This window comes from Equus asinus, chromosome 2, assembly GCF_041296235.1.
Source record: "Equus asinus isolate D_3611 breed Donkey chromosome 2, EquAss-T2T_v2, whole genome shotgun sequence".
Taxonomy (NCBI): domain Eukaryota; kingdom Metazoa; phylum Chordata; class Mammalia; order Perissodactyla; family Equidae; genus Equus; species Equus asinus.
This window is the reverse complement of record NC_091791.1, coordinates 58046031-58069294: the sequence shown is the minus strand read 5'-3', so window position 1 is coordinate 58069294 and position 23264 is coordinate 58046031. Positions and strand designations below refer to the sequence as shown.

Sequence of the window (23264 nt, the reverse complement as noted above, 5' to 3'; positions counted from 1 at the left end):
ACCCCCAAACCCCTTTCCCCTCTGGTAACTGCTAAACTGTTCTCTTTGTGTGTTAGTTTATCTTCCACATATGAGTGAAATCATACGGTGTTTTTCTTTCTCTGTCTGGCTTATTTCACTTAACATAATGCCCTCAAGGTCTATCCATGTTGTTGCAAATGGGACAATTTTGTCCTTTTTTATGGCTGAGTAGTATTCCATTGTATATATATACCACGTCTTCTTTCTCCAATCATTGGTCTGTGGACACCTGGGTTGCTTCCACGTCTTGGCTATAGTGAATAATGCTGCAATGAACATAGGGGTGCATAAGTCTCTTTCAATTGTTGATATTAAATTCTTTGGATAAATACCCAGTAGTGGGATAGCTGGGTTATATGGTATTTTGATTTTTAAATTTATTCCTAGATATTTTATTCTTTTTGTTGTGATCATAAATAGGATTGTATTCTTTTTGTTTTTTTAAGATTTTATTTTTTTCCTTTTTCTCCCCAAAGCCCTCCGGTACATAGCTGTATATTCTTTGTTGCGGGTCCTTCTAGTTCTGGCATGTGGGACGCTGCCTCAGCGTGGTTTGATGAGCAGTGCCATGTCCACGCCCAGACTTGAACCAACGAAACACTGGGCCGCCTGCAGCAGAGTGTGCGAACCTAACCACTCGGCTACGGGGCCAGCCCCAGGATAGTATTCTTGAGTTCTCTTTCTGTTTTTGTTCGTTACTAGAGTAAAGAAATGCATCTGAGTTTTGTAAGTTGATATTGTACCCTGCAAGTTTGCTGTAGTTGTTGATTATTTCTAATAGTTTTCTGATGGCTAGTTTAGGGTTTTCTATATATAAAATCATGTCAATTGAGGGGAGTGATGTCAGCATCATGGTGGAGTGAGCTTTCCCAGCAATCTCTCCCCTCCACCATACAACAAAAAAGACATTCGTACTCCAACAGAGGACATCTATACACAACACAAAAGATGTCTGAGAGACCCACACAGCCATACGACAGAGGGCAGAGAGGCTGGAGCCCCCCTTGGAGGAGCTAGAACAGGGTAAGAGAAAACTTTACTCCCTCCCCAAAAGACTGGGATCTGGGACTGCAGGTGGCCTCTGAGAGGGAAGGAATGGGGGAGGGAACATTTGTTTGCTGGAGCATCAAAGATCCCCAAGGGCCCTCATAGCCTAGGGGAAAGCCACTACAGAGCTGAAAGCTAACACAGGGATGACTTCATCAAGCCAACACCCCAGGAGAGCAGATAGTGAGAGCACAGTGAGAAAACTTCGAGAGCAGGCAGAATAAAGGGCCCCTCCCTCCAACCCACCCAACACCAGCTCCAGTACCTGGGATCTTGGCAGAACACAGAGGGCTCAGAATACATGGCTCCTGACCCCCACCCAGTAGTGATATGGGGTAACTGCAACCAAATAATACCATGATGTGCAAAAACAGAGTCACGCCCTCTAGCAGTATCAAAAATTATGTTAAATCTCCAGACCAGAGACCCAGAAATCAGTCCTGAGGACACAGAAATATGTAATCTAAATGACAGAGAATTCAAAATAGCTATCATCAAAAAACACAATGAGTTAAAAGAGAATGTAGAGAAATAATTCAACAAGTTCAGGAGCTACTTCACAAAAGAGATTGAAAATATAAAGAGGAACCAATCAGAAATATTGGAGGTGAAAGACACAATGGATGAGATAAAACAAAATATGGATTCCCTGAACTCTCAAGCAGACATCATAGAGGAGTGAATCAGCATAATTGAGGATAGACATATTGACATGCTACAGATAGAGGAGGAGAGAAAATTAAGACTAAAAAGAAATGAAGAAAGTCTCCAAGAAATATGCGACTCAATTAGGAAATGCAACATAAAAATTACAGGTATTCAAGAGGGAAAGAGAGGGAGAATGGAGCAGAAAGCTTATTCAATAGCAGAGAGCTTCCCAAACCTACGAAAGGAGATGGAAATCCATGTGGAAGAGGCTACCAGATCGCCTAAATATGTCAATGTAAAAAGACCTACTGCGAGGCATATAGTAGTGAAACTGGCAAAACTGAGTGGCAAAGAAAAAATACTAAGACCACAAGGCAGAAGAAAACAACCTACAAAGGAACCCTCATCAGGCTTTCAGTGGATTTCTCAGCAGAAATCTTACAGGCTAGGAGAGACTGGAATGACATGTTCAAATCTTTGAAGGACACAAACTTTCAGCCAAGAATACTTTATTCAGCAAAAATTTCTTTCAGATATGATGGGGAAATAAAAACCTTCCCAAATAAACAAAAGCTAAGGGAGTTTGTAGCCACGAGATCCCCCCCTACAAGAAATCCTCAAGAAGGTCCACATACCTGAAGAAAAAAGGGAGAAAGGGGTTACAAAGCACTGAGTAAGGAGATAAATAGGTAGACAAAATCAGAAAATTGTAGCTATACATCAGAACAGGTTAGCAAATACTCAAGAACAGCATTAAAGATAAAGGGAAGGAAAACACCAAAAAACAAAGATAATCTTGTCATTTTAATCATAACTGATGACACAAGATGGAATAAGATGTGAGAAAAACAACTTAGGAGGGGAAGAAGAAAGGGACTGAATTGGTTTAATCTAAGGAAATAAGAAGCCATCAGAAAATGGACTATCTTATCTACGAGGTTTTGAATACAAATCTCATGGTAACCACTAAACAAAAAAGCAGAAAGGAATCACAAATAATAAATAAGGAGAAAACAAAGAAATACAATATAAAGAACTACATAACTCGATTGGTAGACCAAAATACACAGGATGAGAAACAAAAGAAATACAGGGGAACTGGAAAATGAGTGATAAAATGGCAGCATTAAGCTCTCATATATTGATAATCACCCTAAACGTAAATGGATTGAATTCTCCAATAAAAAGACACAGAGTGGCGAGATGGATTAAAGAACAAGACCCAACAACGTGCTGCCTCCAGGAAACACATCTCAGCTCCAATGACAAACACAGGCTCAGAGTGAAGGGATGGAAGATGATACTACAAGTTAATGACAAATAAAAGAAAGCAGGTGTCACAACACTTATATCAGACAAAGTAGACTTCAAGATGAAACAGGTAAAGAGAGACAAAGAGGAGCAGTATATAATGACTAAAGGGACACTCCACCAAGAAGACATGACACTTATAAATATCTATGCACCCAGTACAGGAGCATCAAAGTACACAAATCAGTTATTAAGAAACCTAAAAGAAGATATTAACAATAACACAATAATAGCAGGGGACCTCAACACTCCACTCACATCATTGGACATATCATCCAGACAGAAAATCAACAAGGAAACTGGAATTAAATGATAAAGCTAGGTCAGTTGGACTCAATAGACATATATAGAACACTTGATCCAAAAACAGCAGAATACACATTCTTCTCAAGTGCACATGGAACATTCTCAAGAATAGACCATATGTTGGGAAACAAGGCAAGCCTCAATAAATTTAAGAAGATTGAAATAATAACAAGCATCTTATCTGATCACAATGCTATGAAGCTAGAAATTAATCACAAGAAAAAAGCTAAGAAAAGGACAAAGATGTGGAGACTAAACAACAGGCTATTGAATAACCAGTGGATCAGTGAAGAAATTAAAGGAGAAATCAAAAAATATCTGAAGACACATGAAAATGAAAACATACTGTGTCAACTCATATGGGATGCAGCAAAAGCCTTATTAAGAGGGAACTTCATCACAATACAGGCTCACCTTAAAAACCAAGAAAAAACCCAAATCTCAAACTACACCTAAATGAATTAGAAAAAGAAGAACAAACAATGCCCAAAGTCAGCAGAAGGAGAAAAATAATAAAAATCAGAGCAGAAATAAATGCTATTGAAATAAAAAAGGCAATAGAAAGGATCAATGAAACAAAGAGCTGGTTCTTTGAGAAAATAAACAAAATTGACAAACCCCTAGCCAGACTTACAAAGAAAAAAAGAGAGAAGGCTCAGATAAATAAAATTAGAAATGAAAGAGGAGAAATAACAGCAGATACCACAGAAATACAATGGATTATAAGAGAATACTATGAAAAGCTATATGCCAACTAAATGGACAATCTAGAGGAAATGGATAAATTCTTAGACTCTTACAACCTCTCAAAGCTGAATCAAGAAGAAATAGAGAATCTGAATAGACCAATCACAAGGAAAGAGATTGAAACAGTAATCAAAAGCATCCCAAAGAATAAAATCCCAGGACCAGATGGCTTCCCTGGGTAATTCTGCCAAACTTTCAGAGAAGATTTAGTATCTATCCTTCTCAAGCTATTCCAAAATATTATGGAAGATGGAACACTTCCTAACACATTCTACAAGGCCAACATCACTCTGATATCAAAGCCTGACAAGGACAACACAAAAAAGAACTACAGGCCAATGTTGCTGATGAAGATAGATGCAAAAATCCTCAACAAAATATTGGCAACCCGAATACAGCAATACATCAAAAAGATCATACATCGTGATTAAATGGGATTTATATCAGCGAAACAGGGATGGTTCAAGATCCGCAAATCCATCAATGTGATACACCACTTTAACAAAATGAGCAATAAAAACCACATGATCATCTCAGCAGATGCAGAGAAAGCATTTGACAAGATCCAACAGCCATTTATGATTTAAAAAAACTCTTAACAAAACGGGGATAGAAGGAAATTACCTCAACATAATAAAAGTCATGTATGAAAAAACCACAGCCCACATCATACTTAATGGGGAAAAGCTGAATGCCATCCCTCTGAGAACAGGAACAAGACAAGGATGCCCTCTATCACCACTCTTATTCAACATAGTACTGAAGGTTTTGGCCAGAGCCCTTAGGCAAGAAAGGAAGAGAAACTCTCACTGTTTGCAGAGACATGGTCTTATATATAGAAAACCCTAAAGAATCCATTGGAAAACTATTAGAAATAAACAACTACAGTAAAGTTGCAGGGTACAAAATCAACTTACAAAACTAAGTTGCAGTTCTATACTCTAATAATGAACTTACAGAAAGAGAACTCAAGAATACAATTCCATTTACAATTGCAACAAAAAGAATAAGGAATCTAGGAATAAATTTAGCCAGGGAGGTGAAGGACTTATACAATGAAAACTATAAGACATTATTGAAAGAAATAGATGATGACATAAAGAGATGGAAAAGAGATTCCACATACACGGATTGGAAGAATAAGTAAAGTTAAAATGGCCATACTACCCAAAGCAATCTACAAATTCAGAGCAATCCCAATCAGAATCCCAATGACATTCTAGAACAAAGAATCCTAAAATTCATATGGGGCAACCAAAGACTCTTTTTTTTTTTTTTTCTGGTATGAGGGCCTTCCTGAGCATTTCTTGTCTCGTGGGGTCTCGTGGCAGTGAACTCCCTTAGCTTTTGTTTATCTGGGAAAGTTTTTATTTCTCCATCATGTCTGAAGGATATTTTCGCAGGATAGAGTATTCTTGGCTGAAAGTTTTTGTCTTTCAAAATTTTAAATATATCATTCCACTCTCTCCTAGCCTGTATGGTTTCTGCTGAGAAATCTGCTGAAAGCCTGATAGGGGTTTCTTTGTAAGTTATTTTCTTCTGCCTTGCTGCCCTTAATGCTTTGTTTGTTTGTTTGTTTTGTCCTTGACTTTTGCCATCTTTATTACTATATGCCTTGGAGAAGGTCTTTTTAAACTGATATAATTAGGAGATAGACTAGCTTCTTTCACTTATATTTCCAGTTCCTTCCCCAGGTTTGGGAAGTTCTCAGCTGTTAATATTTCTTTGAACAAGCTTTCTGCTCCATTCTCCCTCTCTTCTTCCTCTGGAATATTTATAATCATTATGTTGCATCTCCTAATTGAGTCAGATATTTCTCAGAGAATTCCTTCATTTCTTTTTGGTATTGGTCTTCTCTCCTCCTCCAGCAGAAGCATTTCTATATTTTTGTCCTCTAGGCTGCTGATTCTCATCTCCATAATATCGGCTCTGTTATTCAGGGAGTCCAGATTTTTCTTTATCTCATCCAATGTGTTTTTCATCTCAAACATTTCTGATTGGTTTTTCTTTATAGTTTCAATCTCTTTTGTAATGAAGTTCCTGATTTCATTGAACTATCTATCTGTATTTTCTTGTAACTCCTTGAGTTTTTTATGATAGCTCTTTTGAATTCTCTGTCATTTAGGCTATACATTTCTGTGCCTTCAGGACTCATTTCTGGCTGCTTGTCATTTTCCTTCTGGTCTGGAGTATTAATATTTTTTTTCATACTGTTTGACGGCATGGATTTCTGCTTCCACTTATTGATAGTATTTGGTCGCTGCTTCCACATGCCACCATTGGGCAGGAGTCAAGAGCTGTGTATTCTGAGCCCAGCTCACTTGCTCACTCACAGCTGCTGCTTGTTTATCATATGTGCAGGTGCTCTGGCTGACCAGCTGAGCTGGAGCACTGGGAATGGGGAGGGGTGCTTTCTTTTGCCTGCACAATCCCAGGGGTGTTCTTGCTCTGCCCTCACTATCTACTCTCCTGGGGTTCTGGCTTGATGGAGACACTCCTGCAATAACCTGATCACCTCTGCATGCGGCTTTCCCACTGGCTGTGAAGGAACTTGGAGAGCAAAGGTGTTTCCATGGAGGGCTGCTCCTCCTCTCTCCTCTCAGGGCCATGCATGGCCCCATGCCCTGGGTCACTGCTCTTGGGGAGGGAGAGGAGATCACCTCACCTCCTTTCACTTCCTCCAGGGGTTCCAGCATGTTCACCTTCAGATGTAGGTCCAGCATCTACACTTTAAGATATATGGTTGCATGGGTCTCAGACGTCTTTTGTATTGTGTGAATGTCCTCTGTTGGTATATGAATGTCCTTTTCATTGTATCTTAGGGATGAGAGTCTAAGGTAAGAGCTTGCTCTGCCATGATGCTGACTTCACTCTATCACCTGATCCTCCTTTTTGATAGGGATGGAAAATAAAGCATTTGCCAGCTCAGTGCCTGTCTACTATATACCTGAAGTTGTATAACTCTGCTTTAGCAGAAGTACTACATCTGGCATAGCTGCTCCAATTATACTACTTGGTTGAATTTGTGATAATCCCCTGTCACCCTTCAGGATACATCTGGTTTTTGCAAGACTCAGACTGGTGAATTAGATAGAGATACATTGGGGATCAGCATCCCTACATTCTTTAGACTTTTAAAGGTACTACTAATTTCTGACATTTCCCCAGGATGAAATGTTTTCATTTATTGGCAGATGGGGGTGGTAGTTTTAGAAGTTTCCACTTGGTCTTCCCCATTACAATAGTTCCTATCACACAGGTCAAGAAACCAATGTGGACTTTGTGCTAACTACCAAGTATGCCCATTCTAATTACACATTTTCATCTGGGAAATTGACCACCATGAGCCAGACCTGGGTCAAGGTCCCATTTATTACCTTGCCACCTAATGCCCCACTAACAGGGATGCCATGATGATGTTTTGGGTCTCTGTGTATCAAAGTCAATCAGACTCTGTGATTGACTTGTCCTTGAAATATTTGAATATTCTCCTTTCCCCAGAATGTGCTACCTGAATAAATGTCCATCAGACCCTTTGGTTAAGCATTGGAGAAATCAGTTCTGTATATACTTGCCATGGTGTTGCAGGGTCGTTATTCCAGAAGACATAATCTCTCTTTTAGTCGGTGGATCCCAGGTCTGAAAATTGGCTCAGGTAAGGAAACTGGTCAAAGGGATAGCGCTTTTTTCTTGAGGCAGCTGCCCTAGGCCTCCTGATCATTCATTCTTGATTTTTCTGTTTGAATAGATTGAGCAATACCTTTGTTGGCTGCCCAACTGTAATATTGTGATTTATAATAAGAAATATATGTATTTGGTCTTCATCCATTGTTTCTGACACAGAGCCCCTAAAACAATTGGAATTTCCTAAGAGATGAAAGGCCTAAAGGTGTCTTTTGTTGTGTTAATGAATGACTTTTGGACCATACCTAAGGATGGAACCTGGTTACCAGTGAAGCCAGCTGTGTGATTAGAGCATTGAAACTTTCAGTCCCACCCCCTGACTTCCAGAGGAGAGAGGGGCTGGAGATTAAGGTCAATCACCAAATGGCGAATGATTTAATTAATCATGTCTATGTAATGAAGCCTCCATAAAAACCCCAAAAGGATGGGGTTTGGAAAGCTTCCAGGATGAGGAAGCAGAACCTTCCATGTGCCACCCTGCCAGGCCCTAAACTCCAAGAGGACAGAAGCTCCTTTGTTCAGGACCTCACCCTATGTATGTCTTCATCTGGCTGGAGTTGTATCCTTTTATAATAAACCAGTGATCTATTAAGTAAAATGTTTCTCTGAGTTCTGTGAATTGCTCTAGCAATTAGTCAAACCCAAGGAGGGGGTCACTGGAACCTCCAAACTATAGCCAGTTGGTCAGAAGCACAGGTAACAACCTGGGCTTGCAACTGACATCTGGAGTGGAGGGCAGATGTGAGTCTGAGCCCTTAACCTGTGGAATCTGATGCTATCTCCAGGTAGATAGTGTCAGAATTGAGTTAAATTGTAGGACACCCAGCTGGTGTCGGAGACTTGCTGTTTGATGTGGGGAAAACTACCTCCAACACACATTGGAATTGGTTGCAGAACCATTACCAACTATCTTACCTCTAGAGATGCCATCTCCATAACTCTTTGCCCATCAGGTTCCCCTGGATTCCATTATGACCTTGCTGTTCTTTATGATAGCTGCACCACCTGGCTTCTGATGGATGAGCACTACTACTGGGCCTCTAAAAAGGCTCTTCAGAGGCCTTCAAGCCAGAGGAAAGCATTCATTCTTAAGGAGTGGACCTTTTCTATAGGTTCAGAGGATTTGAGAGAATCTGGGGATTCACGATCTGAATGTATCAACCCAGATGTCCTCAGGGTCCTATTTTTTCCCAATCGGGGCCCTGACTTTGCATAACAGACTTGTCTAGGTTGACAACTGAACATTCTTGAACTCTTCTATTCCTATGATTACATCCTGGGCCTGCGCCTGGTCCTCAGTTTTTTCTGCCCTTCCACTACAGAAGAGTTTCTTAATATGCTGCCAAAGAGGCCATTGGCTTTCACATTCAGCTTTTAATTAATCATTCTTGGCCTTTCACTGTCTCTTTTAAAAGCATTAATTGCCTCCAGGAATAGCCATTCAATATCATTGTGTTTATAGTTACTACTTTCCCATATTTCTCAAATGCCTGATACATTGCACCGAGTGCACTCTTTCCACTGTACACCATCCCAGTTTATCAACAGTGAAAGTTTTAACAATTGCAATGCTATCCCATGCCTGTTGCATCTACAGCCAGGGATGGGGTCCTCATTGCCACCCAGGCAGCAGGTGATCTAGCTCCAAAATAGCATTTTAGCGCCTGATTTCTACCTGTCCAGGCACCAACTATCATAGGTTGGCTTCTCCATGGGGCAAACTCTGAGATGGAAACTAGCATGCAGAAAGTTTCTAAGGGAGTACTCTCAGGATAGACACCTGTGAGGGGAACGGAAGGAAGCAAGACTAAGTAAAGGAAGAAATTGAGCTGCATAGCAGTCCCAACAAAGCCTCAGTTGACCCCTCAAGGAGCTCTAAATCTGTGCTAGCCCTTCTGAGTTGGGCCAAGTTCAGAGGAGGGGCCTGGCATTCATACAGCCACATGAACCAGTCACTGGGTGCAGACTACCCTGGGAAGAGGTGTGGCCTTGGACAAGGTGCCTCTCTTCAGCGGAGATTAATTTGAGTAAGTCTTCAGTTCTGAAGAGGGGATCTAGATGATACAGAACAGGATCCATGACAGTGATGCTGACAAGCTTTTCAGAACTAAGAGGAACAGAGGTGGGAACGGCCGTCAAGAAGTGATGCTTGGACGAGAGTAACCCCCTTGCTGCAACATGATTGTTTTCTTTATCTGCTAGTTAATAGGATTTGATTCTAGTTAGAAAATTTGCTCCCACTGTAAAATAATTTTACAGATATTTTGTTGATAAGACTTCTAGAAACATCTGAGCAAAAATAATTATTTCCTGAGTTTAGAACAAAAGATCCCAAAGAGCTCAAACCTTTGATTATACTTCTGCTTTAATAGAGTAACATTTGAAAATACACAGATATACAGGAAAAAAGGTAAAGTGGTGTGAAGTCCTGAGAGCACAATGTGCTTTCATTTGGGTCTTAAGTTTCTAATAACAGCAATCACACTTCTAAACACACGGTGTCTACTAGCTCTGCAAACACATCAATGGTAACATTAGAGCAGTGCACTTCACACAGCAAAACATGTCAAATACCCACTCTGAACTCACTGTGTGTTTCACCTGGGTTTTGTCATAACAAAGGGGTGTATCTATAATTCACAACAGTCAGGTTCCTGAAGACTTTGGTATCAACCCCTGCCTGTCAATTTTCTTCTCAAACTGAATTTTTTACAAACAGTATAATTTATTCTTTAAAGCAATTTAATAGACATGAGGAGTCTAGTTAAATCATAGTGATGTTGGTTGAATGTGATACAAAGGAAATGCAGGTATTTTCCAGGACAATAGGGTAGATAAAGTAGACTTTAAGAATTCATGAGAAAAAAAGGTGATAAAACTTAAACTTCTTTTTCAAAAGTTTTAAAATTTCTATAAAACTTTTTGTCCCCAAATTAACCTTTTAACCATGGTACACAAAATATACTGAATGCATTGCCCAGCATCAAGGGAGGAGACCCTCTCTTTTACATAATAAAATTCTCCTCTGATCCATCTTGACCCAAGTCCTGGTTGTCAGAGGGCAGATTTCCCTCAAGAGACCTTAAGTTGTAAAGAAAAGCATTATTTTCATCTGCTGGTTGGTATTCCTGTTCGATGTCGGTTAGGAAGCTACTTTCAGAGCCGCTTCCAGATCCTGATCCAAAGCCTGATCCAGAATTGTCCTCAGAAAGAGGGAAGACATCATTCAAGTTCTGGGATCTTGTCATTCTGAAATAAGACAGAAAAGTGAAAAAAAAAAAAAACACTGTAAAGTTTGAGACATAAGGAAGATAACCATGATAAATTTTTTAAGATAAGAAAATAAATGCAGCCACCCAGTTGTGCAAATTAAAAGTTACAAGTTTCCCAGTTATTCAATGCTTTAAAACAAAAAACAAATCAGACCTTTCCACATGTTTGCCTATATGTACCTGTTGTACCTGACTCGTTGCATTTATCATTCCTCGTCTGCCCATTGCAGATTCACATAAACACTGCTAGTTTTCTTATCACTAGCATAGCAATTCTATATTTGGAACTTACTTAAGGCGTCATTTTTTTTTGAAGACCCCTTTTTCCATTTTCTCTCACTAAAGAAAAGATGAACAAGTAAATCGGCCGAGATAGACATTTTTCCCTAATTTAAAATTTGTACAAAACTCCTAATAATTCACAGTGCTTCAACAAAGCTTACTCTTAAGAATTTTTTTAACAAGTAAACATTACGTTTTCCAGCATATTAACACTCAATTTCCTCCCCAAAAATAAGTGCATGCATTCCACCGGGTTCCGTGTGGTGCTTAAAAGTCCACTCAGCACCGAAAGACCAGAGCAATGGTGCCATCCCTCAATAACAGATCAAGGCAACAAAGTATCAGAGACAAAAGAGGTTCACAGCCTGTGAGTCATTTTCTCCATGAAAATAATAAACCACAGGCCATACAACAGATTAGAGTTTTATTCATGCATGCAGTTGATAAATATTTATTGAATATGTGATCCCTGTTCTAAGAACTTGGGCTAGAATGGGGACAGAGAGATGAGGTCCCTGCTCAAGAAGTTTATAACTTAGTGGGGAAGATGAACAATAAAAAGTGAATAAATAAATAAGGAAAATATTAAGTCGTGCTAAATGCTATGCAGAGGAATAAAATAGACTAGTGTAATAGAGGGTGACCAGGTGGCTATGAAGTTTAGACTGTGAGGTCAGAGAAGAGGGATCAGAGCTGGAAACACAGACTCGGTAGTTACTCTCTCTCTCACACACACATGTAAAATATGTAAATAGTCTAAAAAGGCATGGAGGGGCCAGTCCCGGAGTGTAGTGATTGAGTTTGGTGCGCTGTGCTTTGGCAGTCTTGGTTCATGGGTTTAGATCCCTGGCGCAGACCTACACCACTCATCAGCCATGCTGCAGCAGCGACCGACATATAAAGTGGAGGAAGATTGGCACAGATGTTAGCTCAGGGCTAATCTTCTTCAGCAAAAAAAAAAGCCATAGAACAGGATAAGGTCACCTAAAGAAAGCATGTAGATAGAGAAGAGGTCCAGGACAGAGCCAGGGCCACACCAACATATTAAATATTGAGCAGAGGAGAAAGAACAAGCCAGGGAAGAAGAAGGAAACCCAAGATAAGGTGGGGCCATGGAAGCCCAGAAAAAAGCTTTTCAAAGGAGGGGTGGTCAACTGTTTTTGAAGGCAATTAAGAAGTCAAGCAAGGGGCGCCAACCCCGTGGTGCCCTGGTTAAGTTCACATGCTCTGCTTCAGCAGCCCAAAGTTTGCCAGTTTGGATCCTGGGTGTGGACCTACACACCACTCATCAAGCCATGCTGTGGTGGCGTCCCACATAGAAGAACTGGAATGACTTACAACTAGGATATACAACTATGTGCTGGGGCTTTGGGGAAAAAAGGGGAAGATTGGCAACAGATGTTAGTTCAGGGCCAATCTTCCTCACCAAAAAGCATACCTAAAAACAAAAGTCAAGTAAGCTAAACATAGAGAAGGAACCAGTGGATGTGTCATCCAGAAGAAACTGTGACCTTAACAAGCACTAGGGGTGGAAGGTAGGAACAGAAGTCCAACCAAAAGGGGTTGAGGAGAGGAGGGCGGGGAGACAGCAAGCATCTGAAACCCCTTCAGAAAGTGTTACTGTGAAGAGGAGCTGAGAATGGGCAATAGCTGGAGAGGATGCAGAGTCAAAGAAAGGATTTTACCTAAATGTAAGAGAGACTATAGAATGTCTGTATACTGGCAGGAAGCAGATGCTGGGTTCAAAGGGGTAACTGCAGAATTGAAGTCCTGGAGAAGATGCATGGCAATAGGATACTCAGCACAAGGAGGGGTGGCCTTAGAAGCTGCCACAGTCAGAGTCCAATCAGAAACTTATCTAAATATTTAACGCGGGGAATTGCTTACACATGTGATGGAAGAGAAGCAAAGCCAAATAGGGGATATCGAGAAAACCCAGAGACTAGCGACTACAAGAAAATACTTCCCTCCCTGGGCTATAGGGTCAATGGAAGGAGGTGGTGCTTCCTGATCCCAGGGACTAGGGGCATCAGGTGGGAGCTGAAGCCATGGATGAGACAGAGCCCTGCCAAAGATGCCACCCAAGGCAGGGAGTGAGGAGAAGAAATATCCTGGTCTCTCCCTGCCTCCCATGTTCTCCAATCGCCCTTCTGTGCCTCCCCTTGGCCAAACTCAGCCACCGACGTGGGAGCTCAAGAAATGCAGACCGCAAGGATCAGCCCTCACCCTGATCCAATACAGAGCAGGAAGGAAGGAGGAGAAGGAATGGAGTTGAGGGCAAACAGCTCCAGGACCAACACAGAAGGAGGGACTGTTCATCCATAGTGACAGGAGTGACAGAGTGAGAAGGAAAGTTACTGGCTGAAGAAAGGGACCATCATAGAGATTTGAAGAGAGAAGAAATGGTGTAAAGTTGTTGTTTTGGAGAACTTGGGTTATTCCTTTAACATTTTAGATTTAAGTGAATTACTATTAAAACCCATAACTTAAAATAATGGAGGATGCTATAATATCAGGGTCAAGCTTAATGCTGCAGACTTAAGGTAAAAGCACAGGGCGGGATTGCAGAGCTGCATTTTGAGAATGGAGATGACGTAATCTCTTCTACATGCATGCCAGTGATGAAGACGGTCACCAGGATCCCCAAAGGGATAATGGGCTTCCCTGCTTTGGGCGTGATGATTTACCTGGCCTTGAGGAGAGTGATTTTCTAGGTTTAAGTCTGAAGATTAAAACTTTTATAATAATCCTTTTCATAATACATTTTTTGCCACATATTATATAACTTTGACATTCATTGAATTAATGGAGTCTAATACAATGAAATGTTTTGTTACTTATGAATTCCTATTGAATCTTTTTTTTTTTCTTGGTGAGAAAGATTGACCCTGAACTAATGTCTGTGCCAATTTTCCTCTATTTTGTATGTAGGATGACACCACAGCATGGCTTAATGAGTTGTGTGTAGGTCCACACCTGGGATCCAAACCCAAGAACCTGGGTCTGCCAAAGCGGAGCACACAAATTTAACCACTATGGCACCAGGCCAGCCTCCCCTATTGGATTTTTTTGCAAATTTAAAGCAGATTCTATTTGATTAAGATGAGGTTTGAGTGGCTGACCCAGCTGCATAGTGCTTAGGTTTGCATGCTCTGCTTCGGCGGCCTGGGGTTCACCAGTTTGCATCCCGGGTGTAGACCTACCACTGCTTATCAAGCTGTGCTGTGGCAGGCGTCCCACATATAAATTAGAGGAAGATGGGCACGGATGTTAGCTCAGGGCCAGTCTTCCTCAGCAAAAAGAGGAGGATTGGCAGTAGATGTTAGCTTGGGGCCAATCTTCCTCAAAAAATAAATAAATAAATAAATAAATAAGAAGTTTGATTTTCTTTTTTTGTAAGTCATGGCCATTTATTCTTCTTTTCCCTAATTTCTTCATCTTTTTTTAATCACCACTATCTAATTGCAGAACATTTTTTATCACACCTCAAAAATCCCATTCCTATTAGCAGTCACTCTTTATTCCTCCCTGCCCCTCAGCCCCTGGCAACCACTAATCTATTTTTCACCTCTATGGATTTTCCTGTCCTGGACATTTCATGCAGACGGAATCATACAATATGTGGCTCTTTGTGTCTGATTTCTTTCACTTTGCGTAATGGTTTCAGGGTTCATCCATGTTGTAGCAGTGCTTTGCTCCTTCTTATGGCCAAATAATATTGCACTTTAGGGAAATACCACAATTTGCTTATCCATTCAGTTGATAGACTCCTATTGGATTGTAATACACAATGTGCTCTATTTACATAAATAAAATAATGTTCAATCATTTTCAATACCTGTTTGTTAAAAGTACTCAGTTTTTGTCTCTGCCACAACAAAAACACCTTGCAAGAGTGTAGGAGAATCAGGTAAATTCCTGCATATCTCATATGCCAGTAAATACAGTAGTTTTATCATGTACCGTGCAGTGACAGCCAAACCACCAGAGCAAGAGCCTGAAGAAAACGCTCTGGACAACCCTCCCACCTCCATGTCAAGAGCCCAACAGAGGTCAGTGGAAGTAAAACCAGAGAAAGTCCACTTACGAAAAAGGGTCAGTCCTTGGAGGGAGGATTCTGTTGGGTTCATCGGGAAGCAGGTCAAACACTGGTCCCCTCTCATCAATGCAGTTTGCAGAATTACTGTCGGGACTGCAGCGGACCCACTGGTACCTGGCTCTCCGCACAGGAAAACCTGCCCAAACAGGGAACACACAGTTAAGGTATGGACATGCTTTCTGACCATTAATATAATAGGAGCACCCACTATGTGCCAGACTTTTATACACATCATTCGTCCTGCCCACAACACCCCTAACAAGTCGCCCAGAGTTTGCAGTTAGGAGAGGCTTTGGCAATCAGCACCTAGAGGGAAGACCCAGCTTTGCTACTATGAGCTGTGAAACCTTCCCCTCCCTGAGCCCCACTCCAAGAGGAAGGTACCGATAGTGTCTCTTTCTCATAAGCTGCTCATCAAAATTAAATGAGAACAATGCATGTAAAGACCTTAATATAGTGCCAGGCATACAGTAAACACTTGATAGTATTAATTATTATTATTTTTGTACTATCGTCTTCATTTTACACAAAGGAAAACTGAGGCCACACAGGTGCTAAGTAGAGGACCCAGGATTCAAACGTGTATCTGTCCCCGAAGGCTGCTCCTTCCTGTAGAGATGAGTCACATCATGTTCAGAAAGGTTAAGGAATACACCAAGCAGCACCCAAGATATTACAGAGCCCTTGTTCGTTAGGGCCGTATGGTGTGCTTAGGAATGAAAAGTAGACAAAAACTTGGCCTCTTTCTTTGCCCTCAGATCTGGATTTCAAAAGAACAAGGCTTCTCTATTCACAGAGGGAGAGACAGGTTGGAGCATCCTAGTCTGTCACAGCTTCTTTTGAGTTTAATTTCTACAGAAAAGACTCCAAATCTGGTGTTACGGGGTTGTACAGGAAATCTCTTGTTAGTTCATGAAATAAATTCTTCTTTCCTCAGTTTAGCAAGGATGGAGGCCTGGTGGTGAGAAATACTTCACCACCCTTTGAAAGCATCATCTCTTCTCCGTCCCAAGCACTCACTTTATTCACACAAGTGCTACAATATTCACCTAGTGAGAAGGGGCATGTCTAGGATTCCTGAAAGGCAGGCAAGGTGGTTTTAAAGCCCAACACATTGTTGTCCTGTACAGATCAAAATGTAAATGATAACAACTGTTTGAGAAACAAAACAAAACACAAAACAGTGCTATGGACAACCACTGAAGCGTCTTTTCTAATAGCAAAAGATTGGAAAATTAGATGTTAAATAAATGAAAGTATAGCCTACAATACTATACAGCTATTAAAAGAATGAGGGAGTGTAGCTCTCTGGGTACTGATATAGAATAGTCTCTAAGTTATATTATTAAGTAAAAAAAATAAGGAACACTGCATATTTTAAGAATATGTTCACACATTTGCTTACATGCATGGAACACCTGTGAAAAGATAACACAACAAATTGGTTGCCTTTGTGGAGGGAAGTGGTGGCTGGAAGACAGTGGAAGAAAAGACATTGACTTTTCACTGCACATCCTTTTGATTTTTGAGTCATATGTATGCATTATCTACTCAAAATTAATTATTTTTATTTTCTAACAGCTTCATTAAGGTGGAATTGACATACAATAAGCTGTACATATTTAAAGTGTACAGCTTCATGTTCTGACATGTGTATACACCCATGGAACCATCACCACAGTCAAGAGTCTGAACACATCCAACACCCTCGATGTTTCCTTGCGCCCCTTTGTAATCCTGCCCTTCTCCCACCCTCCTCTTGACTCTCCCTCAACAGCACCCCCCACGCCACCCCACCCCCCGCACCCCCCCACCTCCCGCCCCACCTCTCGCAACCATCAATCTGCTTCTGGTCATTATAAATTAGTTTGCATTTTCTAGAGTTTTATATAATGGACTCACATAGCAACTTGTTAAAGGGTTCCCTGACTTCGTTTTTACACAGGGACTAGTTGAGAGGAGTCTCTTACCTTTCATAGTACTCTCTCCTCAAAGTGGAGAGTCTATTTAAGTATTACTTACACCCAGACTCCTTTTGTTGCAATATTTAAAAGTAACATTTATGTTAGAAAAAGAATATGTGTTCACTATAGAAAATTTTGAAAAATGTAGCAAACAAAAGAAAAGAAAAATTACCCCCTCCCAGAGATCATGAATTTTGGAGTTTTGATGCCCGCCCGCCCTCGTCTGTGTTTCTAGGAGACTAAGCCCAAGGTGTAGCCTGTTCTCTTCCGGCAGCAACCATCAGAGGTGGAAAAGCAGAGCCTCGATCGAGGGCAGGTTCACTTTACATCTCAACAGGATGGCCAAGGACTTTGTTCTTAAAAGACTGCAGAACCACAGAACTTTTTCAAAATGTCCTCTTTCCTCATGACTCTCCATTATGTCTATTTATATTCAACTTTGTCTTAGCTAATATCTCTGATTAATTTTATAAATACAGAGTTGCCAAGTTATTATGTCATTACAATATACATGATATACATATTTATATATATCTAGAGAGAGAGAAAAAAATGTAATACATAAGAGATACATAAAGCCGCTCACCTTAGTATCATTTAAAATAGAGAAACAGGAAATAATTAAGTAATCTCAGAACAATAGAAAATACTCAGATAAATTATGAGACATTCATATGAGAGAATATTAACCAAATGGTAAAAAAATAGTGGTTAGGAGAAGACTATGTAGCATCACAGGAAAATCTTTATTTAAAAATGAGTGAAAAAAGCAGAAATCCACTCTGTATGCATAATAGTTGCTAGTGCAACTACGTCAACAGATAGTGGAGGAACTGGGAGGAAATACACAAAAATAACTATAGCGGTAGACTGTTGGTGACTTTTTTCTCATTCGTTTTCTAAATTGCTGTAATAATATTTAAAAATATAAACAAAAGAAAGACTAATGTAGAAAGAAAGCAAACATTCTCCCTTTTTTTTCTTTCTTTCTTTCTTCCTTCCTTCCTTTCTTCCCTCCTCCCTTTGGAACTCCTATTCTATCACAGTCTTTCCCATCGTTCCTGAATATGGCTTACAATGTCTGGTCTGGGACAGTTAGTCATCCTAAATGGGCTGTCACTGCCTGGAGGCTGGAAGTAAGGTAGCAAGACGACATCACAAGTCTGCCCCTTACTAGCTGTGTGACCTTGACCAACTTACTTAACTTCCCTGTACCTCAATTCCCTCATCCATAAAATGGGGGCGGTAATGGATCTAACTATGAGATACAAATATTAGGTTCTCAGCACCATGGTCAGAATGCATTAAATGCTGGTTTCTCTGCCGAGGAGGGTGATGACAACAGCTTATCTCTGCTAGTGGACAGTTTGTAGAGAAACCAGAATTTAAATTCCCATTCCACCATTTAGCACCTTTCTGAATCTCAATTTCTCGCCTTTCAAACGTGAATGATAGTATCTCAAAGAGTTCCTGTTTAAACGAGATAAAAGTATGTGAAACATCCAGCACACGCCTTTGCGCATGGGAGATATTTAATACATTTTAGCTCATTCTTTCTCCTTCGCTGATTCTTTCCTGAAGCAGCATGTTTTGTTTTGTTTTGACAAGAATGAAACTTTAATCCATTTTAAGTGGAGTTTTTAACACTAAGAGATAGAGGGTTGTTAACAAACACAATAACAAATGGACATCTGATTGGTATGAGGCATTATCCTGTACACATCATATTTTTTTGTGTATCCTCAGTGCCTAGCATTTACACACAGAGCCACTGCTGCACAGCACGAGAGTATATGAAGAGGCTGAATCAGAGTAAGGCTGTTTAACAGACTGAAATTTTTTAGTATATATATTCTATATGAAAACAGAGTGAACTTTTGAACTGACAGGGTAGAAGGCAACTATGCCAAACGCTGCAGTTAAAGCCCCACTTTAGTGCACAGCTCCACCTCTTCCATCTGCAGGCATGACACATTAACAGTATTTAAAGGTAAACGAGGCACTCTGTGGCAACCACAGCCATCGTTATGAACATATTGCACAAATTTTCTAGAACTAAACGTGTAACTTGTACCCTACTTTTATGTTTTAAAGCTGAAACATTTGATGCTGCCGGTAAACTCCACTTAAGTTTATAACCTGTGCCACAGCAAAGAATGGTGATGCTATTTATACAACTACCCTTTAATAATTATGGCAAAAAATATTCAAGAGGAGCTACAAAGGACTTGGGATGGTACAGGGTCCAACTGTAAGCTTTCTTAAAAGTGATGCCTTCAAGCAACTTCAGACATGTAAGCGGCTGCACATCCAAAAAGTCTAAGTAAGAAAACCTTCCAGAAGCTCAAAGAGATTACCTAAGAATGCATGTCAGGCTAATTATGAATACTGTCATAAATAAAGTTTTAATTAGGACTCGAAAACCTTTCGGTCATAGCAATTCTTGTCAAATTCTATGGAGATGGTAACTGAAATAGAGTAGCACGTATAATATATATATTTATATATAATATATATAATGCCATTTTTCCATTTCCAATGACTACACCATAAAATGTAAGCAAGGCTTCTCAAAAACGTTGAAACATTCAAAATCAAAACCCTCATTCAGACCTTCACATGCCAAAGGAAAAACAACAACAGTGAAGCAGCATGTTTGACATCTAATTGCTTCTAGAAGCCTGGTCTTGCAGGTGAGATAAAAATCCAACATCTCCTCCTGCAGAGGGCGATGTCTTCCCACCCTACGCTGTCTAGACCAGCGCTGTCCAATAGAAACGACACCACGCATGGAATTTTCAACTTTATAGCAGCCGTATTTTAAAAAGTAAAAAGAAACAAGTGAAGGTAATTTTAATACATTTTATTTAGGCCAATATATCCAAATATTGTCATTTAACATATAATCAATAAATGTTAATGGATATTTTACATTCTTTTTGTCATACCGAGACTTGAAATCTCGTGTATGTTTTGCACTCACAGCATGTCTCAGTTTGGACCCGCCACATGTCACACATTTCAGATGCTCAGTAGCCACAGTTGTCTCATGCTACCCTTTTGACATAGTGGGTCTAGACTTTCTCCTCTACATGCAGCTGATGCGCTAAAAATCAAGCTGAGGAAACGTTTGCATGGATAGGAAGTTAAACAGAAGAACAAAACTAATACTTTAGGAGGATGCATCCAGGTAAAAGACCACATCTTTTCACTGGTATAATAAATACAACTTTAGTAGATTAGTAAAAAAAAAAAATTCTAAAATACAAAATTCCTCCCAAAGTTTGGAATCTCAGCTTTTAAAATTTATAAAGAGGGATTTCTTTTTTGGGGTGATGACAATGTTCTAAAATTGACTATGGTGATGGTTGCAGATATCTGTGAATATACTGAAAAAACACATTGCATTGTACACTTTAAATGGGTGAATTGTATGGTATGTGAATTCTATCTTAATAAAGCTGTTTAAAAATTTATAAAGAAATCAAAGGTAGAAGTTCCCCCCCAAAAAAAGTTTATCTAATTTGGGACTGATGATTTTTAATCTACTTTAAAATAAAGAACATGGTTACAGACACAAAGTTCCTGACATATCTACTCAAGGGTGTTCGCAGGATGTGAAAATTCAGCAGTTCCTGCCCCTGATGTTGTGGGAGTATCTTGAGTCTATCTTGTTTGAGAGAAATGTCTTATGATTACTATAATTTTAAAAATAAAAGGGAGTATGCTATGGACAGGAAGGTTATCTTTCTAAAAGGCCCCACTCTCCAGATCCGCTGGTTAATTTTGTGGTGGATTCCAAGGAAGAGAATGATTTTTATTTAGAATTCATTTCTTCACTTGCCATCTCCCCTCTTCTCTCCCTCTCTCTCTATCTCTATCTCTCTCTCTTTCTGTGTCACACACACACACACACACAGTTATCCCGCTTTACCAAAATACTGTCTATGAATAAATGTAACCAGAGCAAATAACTCACCCCAGTAATCTGTATCTTTTTAAATTGGAGTACCAATTTTTCCTTAGCATCATCACAATTTACTAATTTCGTATTCTTACTGGAGATTTACTGCAGGCGTGTTAGAGAAACTTAAGCAGAGACTGCCATGGGTAGGGGAGACCCTTTTGATTCTTTGTTTGATAGCATTCAAACAGACTTCACTAAGTTGGAGCTGCTTCCACTTGGCCAAGCAATTCCACCAGATGATAAGCTTCCCCTGCCTTTACATGGTTTGACAAGCTATAAAAAGCTCTAAGTTTACTTTCAATTTCTCTCTTTCTGTCCCTCAACTCAGTGGTAAACTTTATAGCCAGGGCTATAGTCAAAGCAAGGTTTTTTGGGGGTTTTTTTGGTTTTTTTTTTAAAGATTTTATTTTTTGCCTTTTTCTCCCCAAATCCCCCCAGGACACAGTTGTATATTCTTCGTTGTGGGTCCTTCTAGTTGTGGCATGTGAGACGCCGCCTCAGCATGGCCTGACGAGTGGTGCCATGTCTGCGCCCAGGATTCGAACCAATGAAACACTGGGCCGCCTGCAGTGGAGTGCACAAACTTAACCACTCGGCCATAGGGCCAGCCCCGGTTTTTTGTTTTAAATAAAGAAAATCTCTAATCCACCTAGAAGACAGCCAAGTTGCCATAGAAAGTTAACTCTGACCTTGAAATCAGCTGACTGGTTCTGCCGTTAATTCTGCCAGTACCTCATTTTTGTAATGAGCCTTGGGCAAGTCTCATAAATTTTTTGCAAGAGGCTGATATAAAGAGCAAATCAGATGATGCATGTAAGATCCAGTTTTCTCCTCTATAAATTGGTGTTAATTCCTCCTCACAGGGAATATGATGATCCTTTATCAGAGAATAGATGTAAACTCACTTTGCAGTCAAACAGCAGCACATGTGGGTGGAATCAACATCATTGCTGTGATCTAGGAGGCAGTATGGAGTGAATGCATACTCCCTTGACACCCTTGACGCCCTTGGCCACATCTGCTCATAGATATTCCTTTTTCTCTTTTTATGGACATCTTTGAAAAAGAGAGGCAATAGGAGAGTTTAGGGTTCATAGGCCTCATCGATAATCCCCCGGAGATCTACATTAAATCGATTAGGCATCGTGCTCTCCAGGGTCTCCCACACATTGCCAAAGTTTCATTTCTTTGCACTCAGTAGACACAGTGCAAAGTAAAGACACATGTCTTTACTTGGGTTTGACTTGTAGTAACTGATACGGGCTGAATTGTGTGCCCCCACACAATATGTTGAAGCCCTAACTCCTAGTCCCTCAGAATGGGACTGTATTTGTAAGTAGGGCCTTCAAAGAAGTGATTAAGGTAAACTGAAGCCATTTAAATGAGCCGTATCCCAATGTGGCACATCCTCACTAAGAAGACGAGATTGGGATTCAGTCACACACACTGGAAAGACCACGCGAAGAGACAGAGAGAAGACAGCCACCCACCAGCCAAGGAGAGAGGCTTCAGAATGAAACCAACCCTGTGGACACCTTGTTCTTGTACTTCTAGTCTCAGAAATAAATAAACTTCTGTTGTTTAAGCCGCGCACGAAGTCTGTGGTACTTTGTTATGGGAGCCCCAGCAGATCAATGCAGTGACCTAAAATGTTTTGAATGTGTTCGGTCAAAGCAAGCCAAAAGGCTAGTTAGTTTGATTCGTTCAGTCAAACCAATGAGTTAAGTAAAAATTTTTTAAAGGTGGGGAAAGAATATACCAAAATCATATCTGGCATCACGTGGATGGCCAGTGGAATAGTGGTGTGGCTCTCTGCATTGCAGCCTTGAGCTGCTATCACTACGCACGCAGCTGCGGGTGGACATCTGTTCCCTTCTTATTCAGACATGGGCACGAACCCTGAATGCCAGCACCAA

At 40.3% G+C, this 23264-nt stretch overlaps 1 protein-coding gene across 7 annotated transcripts in view; it reads right to left on the bottom strand.

The window, feature by feature from the left end:
• Window positions 1-10111: 10111 nt before the first annotated feature.
• The window catches only part of SRGN (serglycin), a 52995-nt gene continuing 39842 nt past the window's right edge, over window positions 10112-23264 (bottom strand). For all 7 annotated transcript variants that reach the window (XM_070489135.1, XM_070489141.1, XM_070489144.1 and 4 more), the window contains 2 exons: window positions 15406-15553; window positions 10112-11013 (listed from right to left, as the gene is read on the bottom strand). In XM_070489135.1, coding sequence (XP_070345236.1) covers window positions 10770-11013; window positions 15406-15553 — 392 coding nt within the window. In that variant the 3' untranslated portion in view covers window positions 10112-10769. The remainder of the gene's footprint in view (window positions 11014-15405; window positions 15554-23264) is intronic.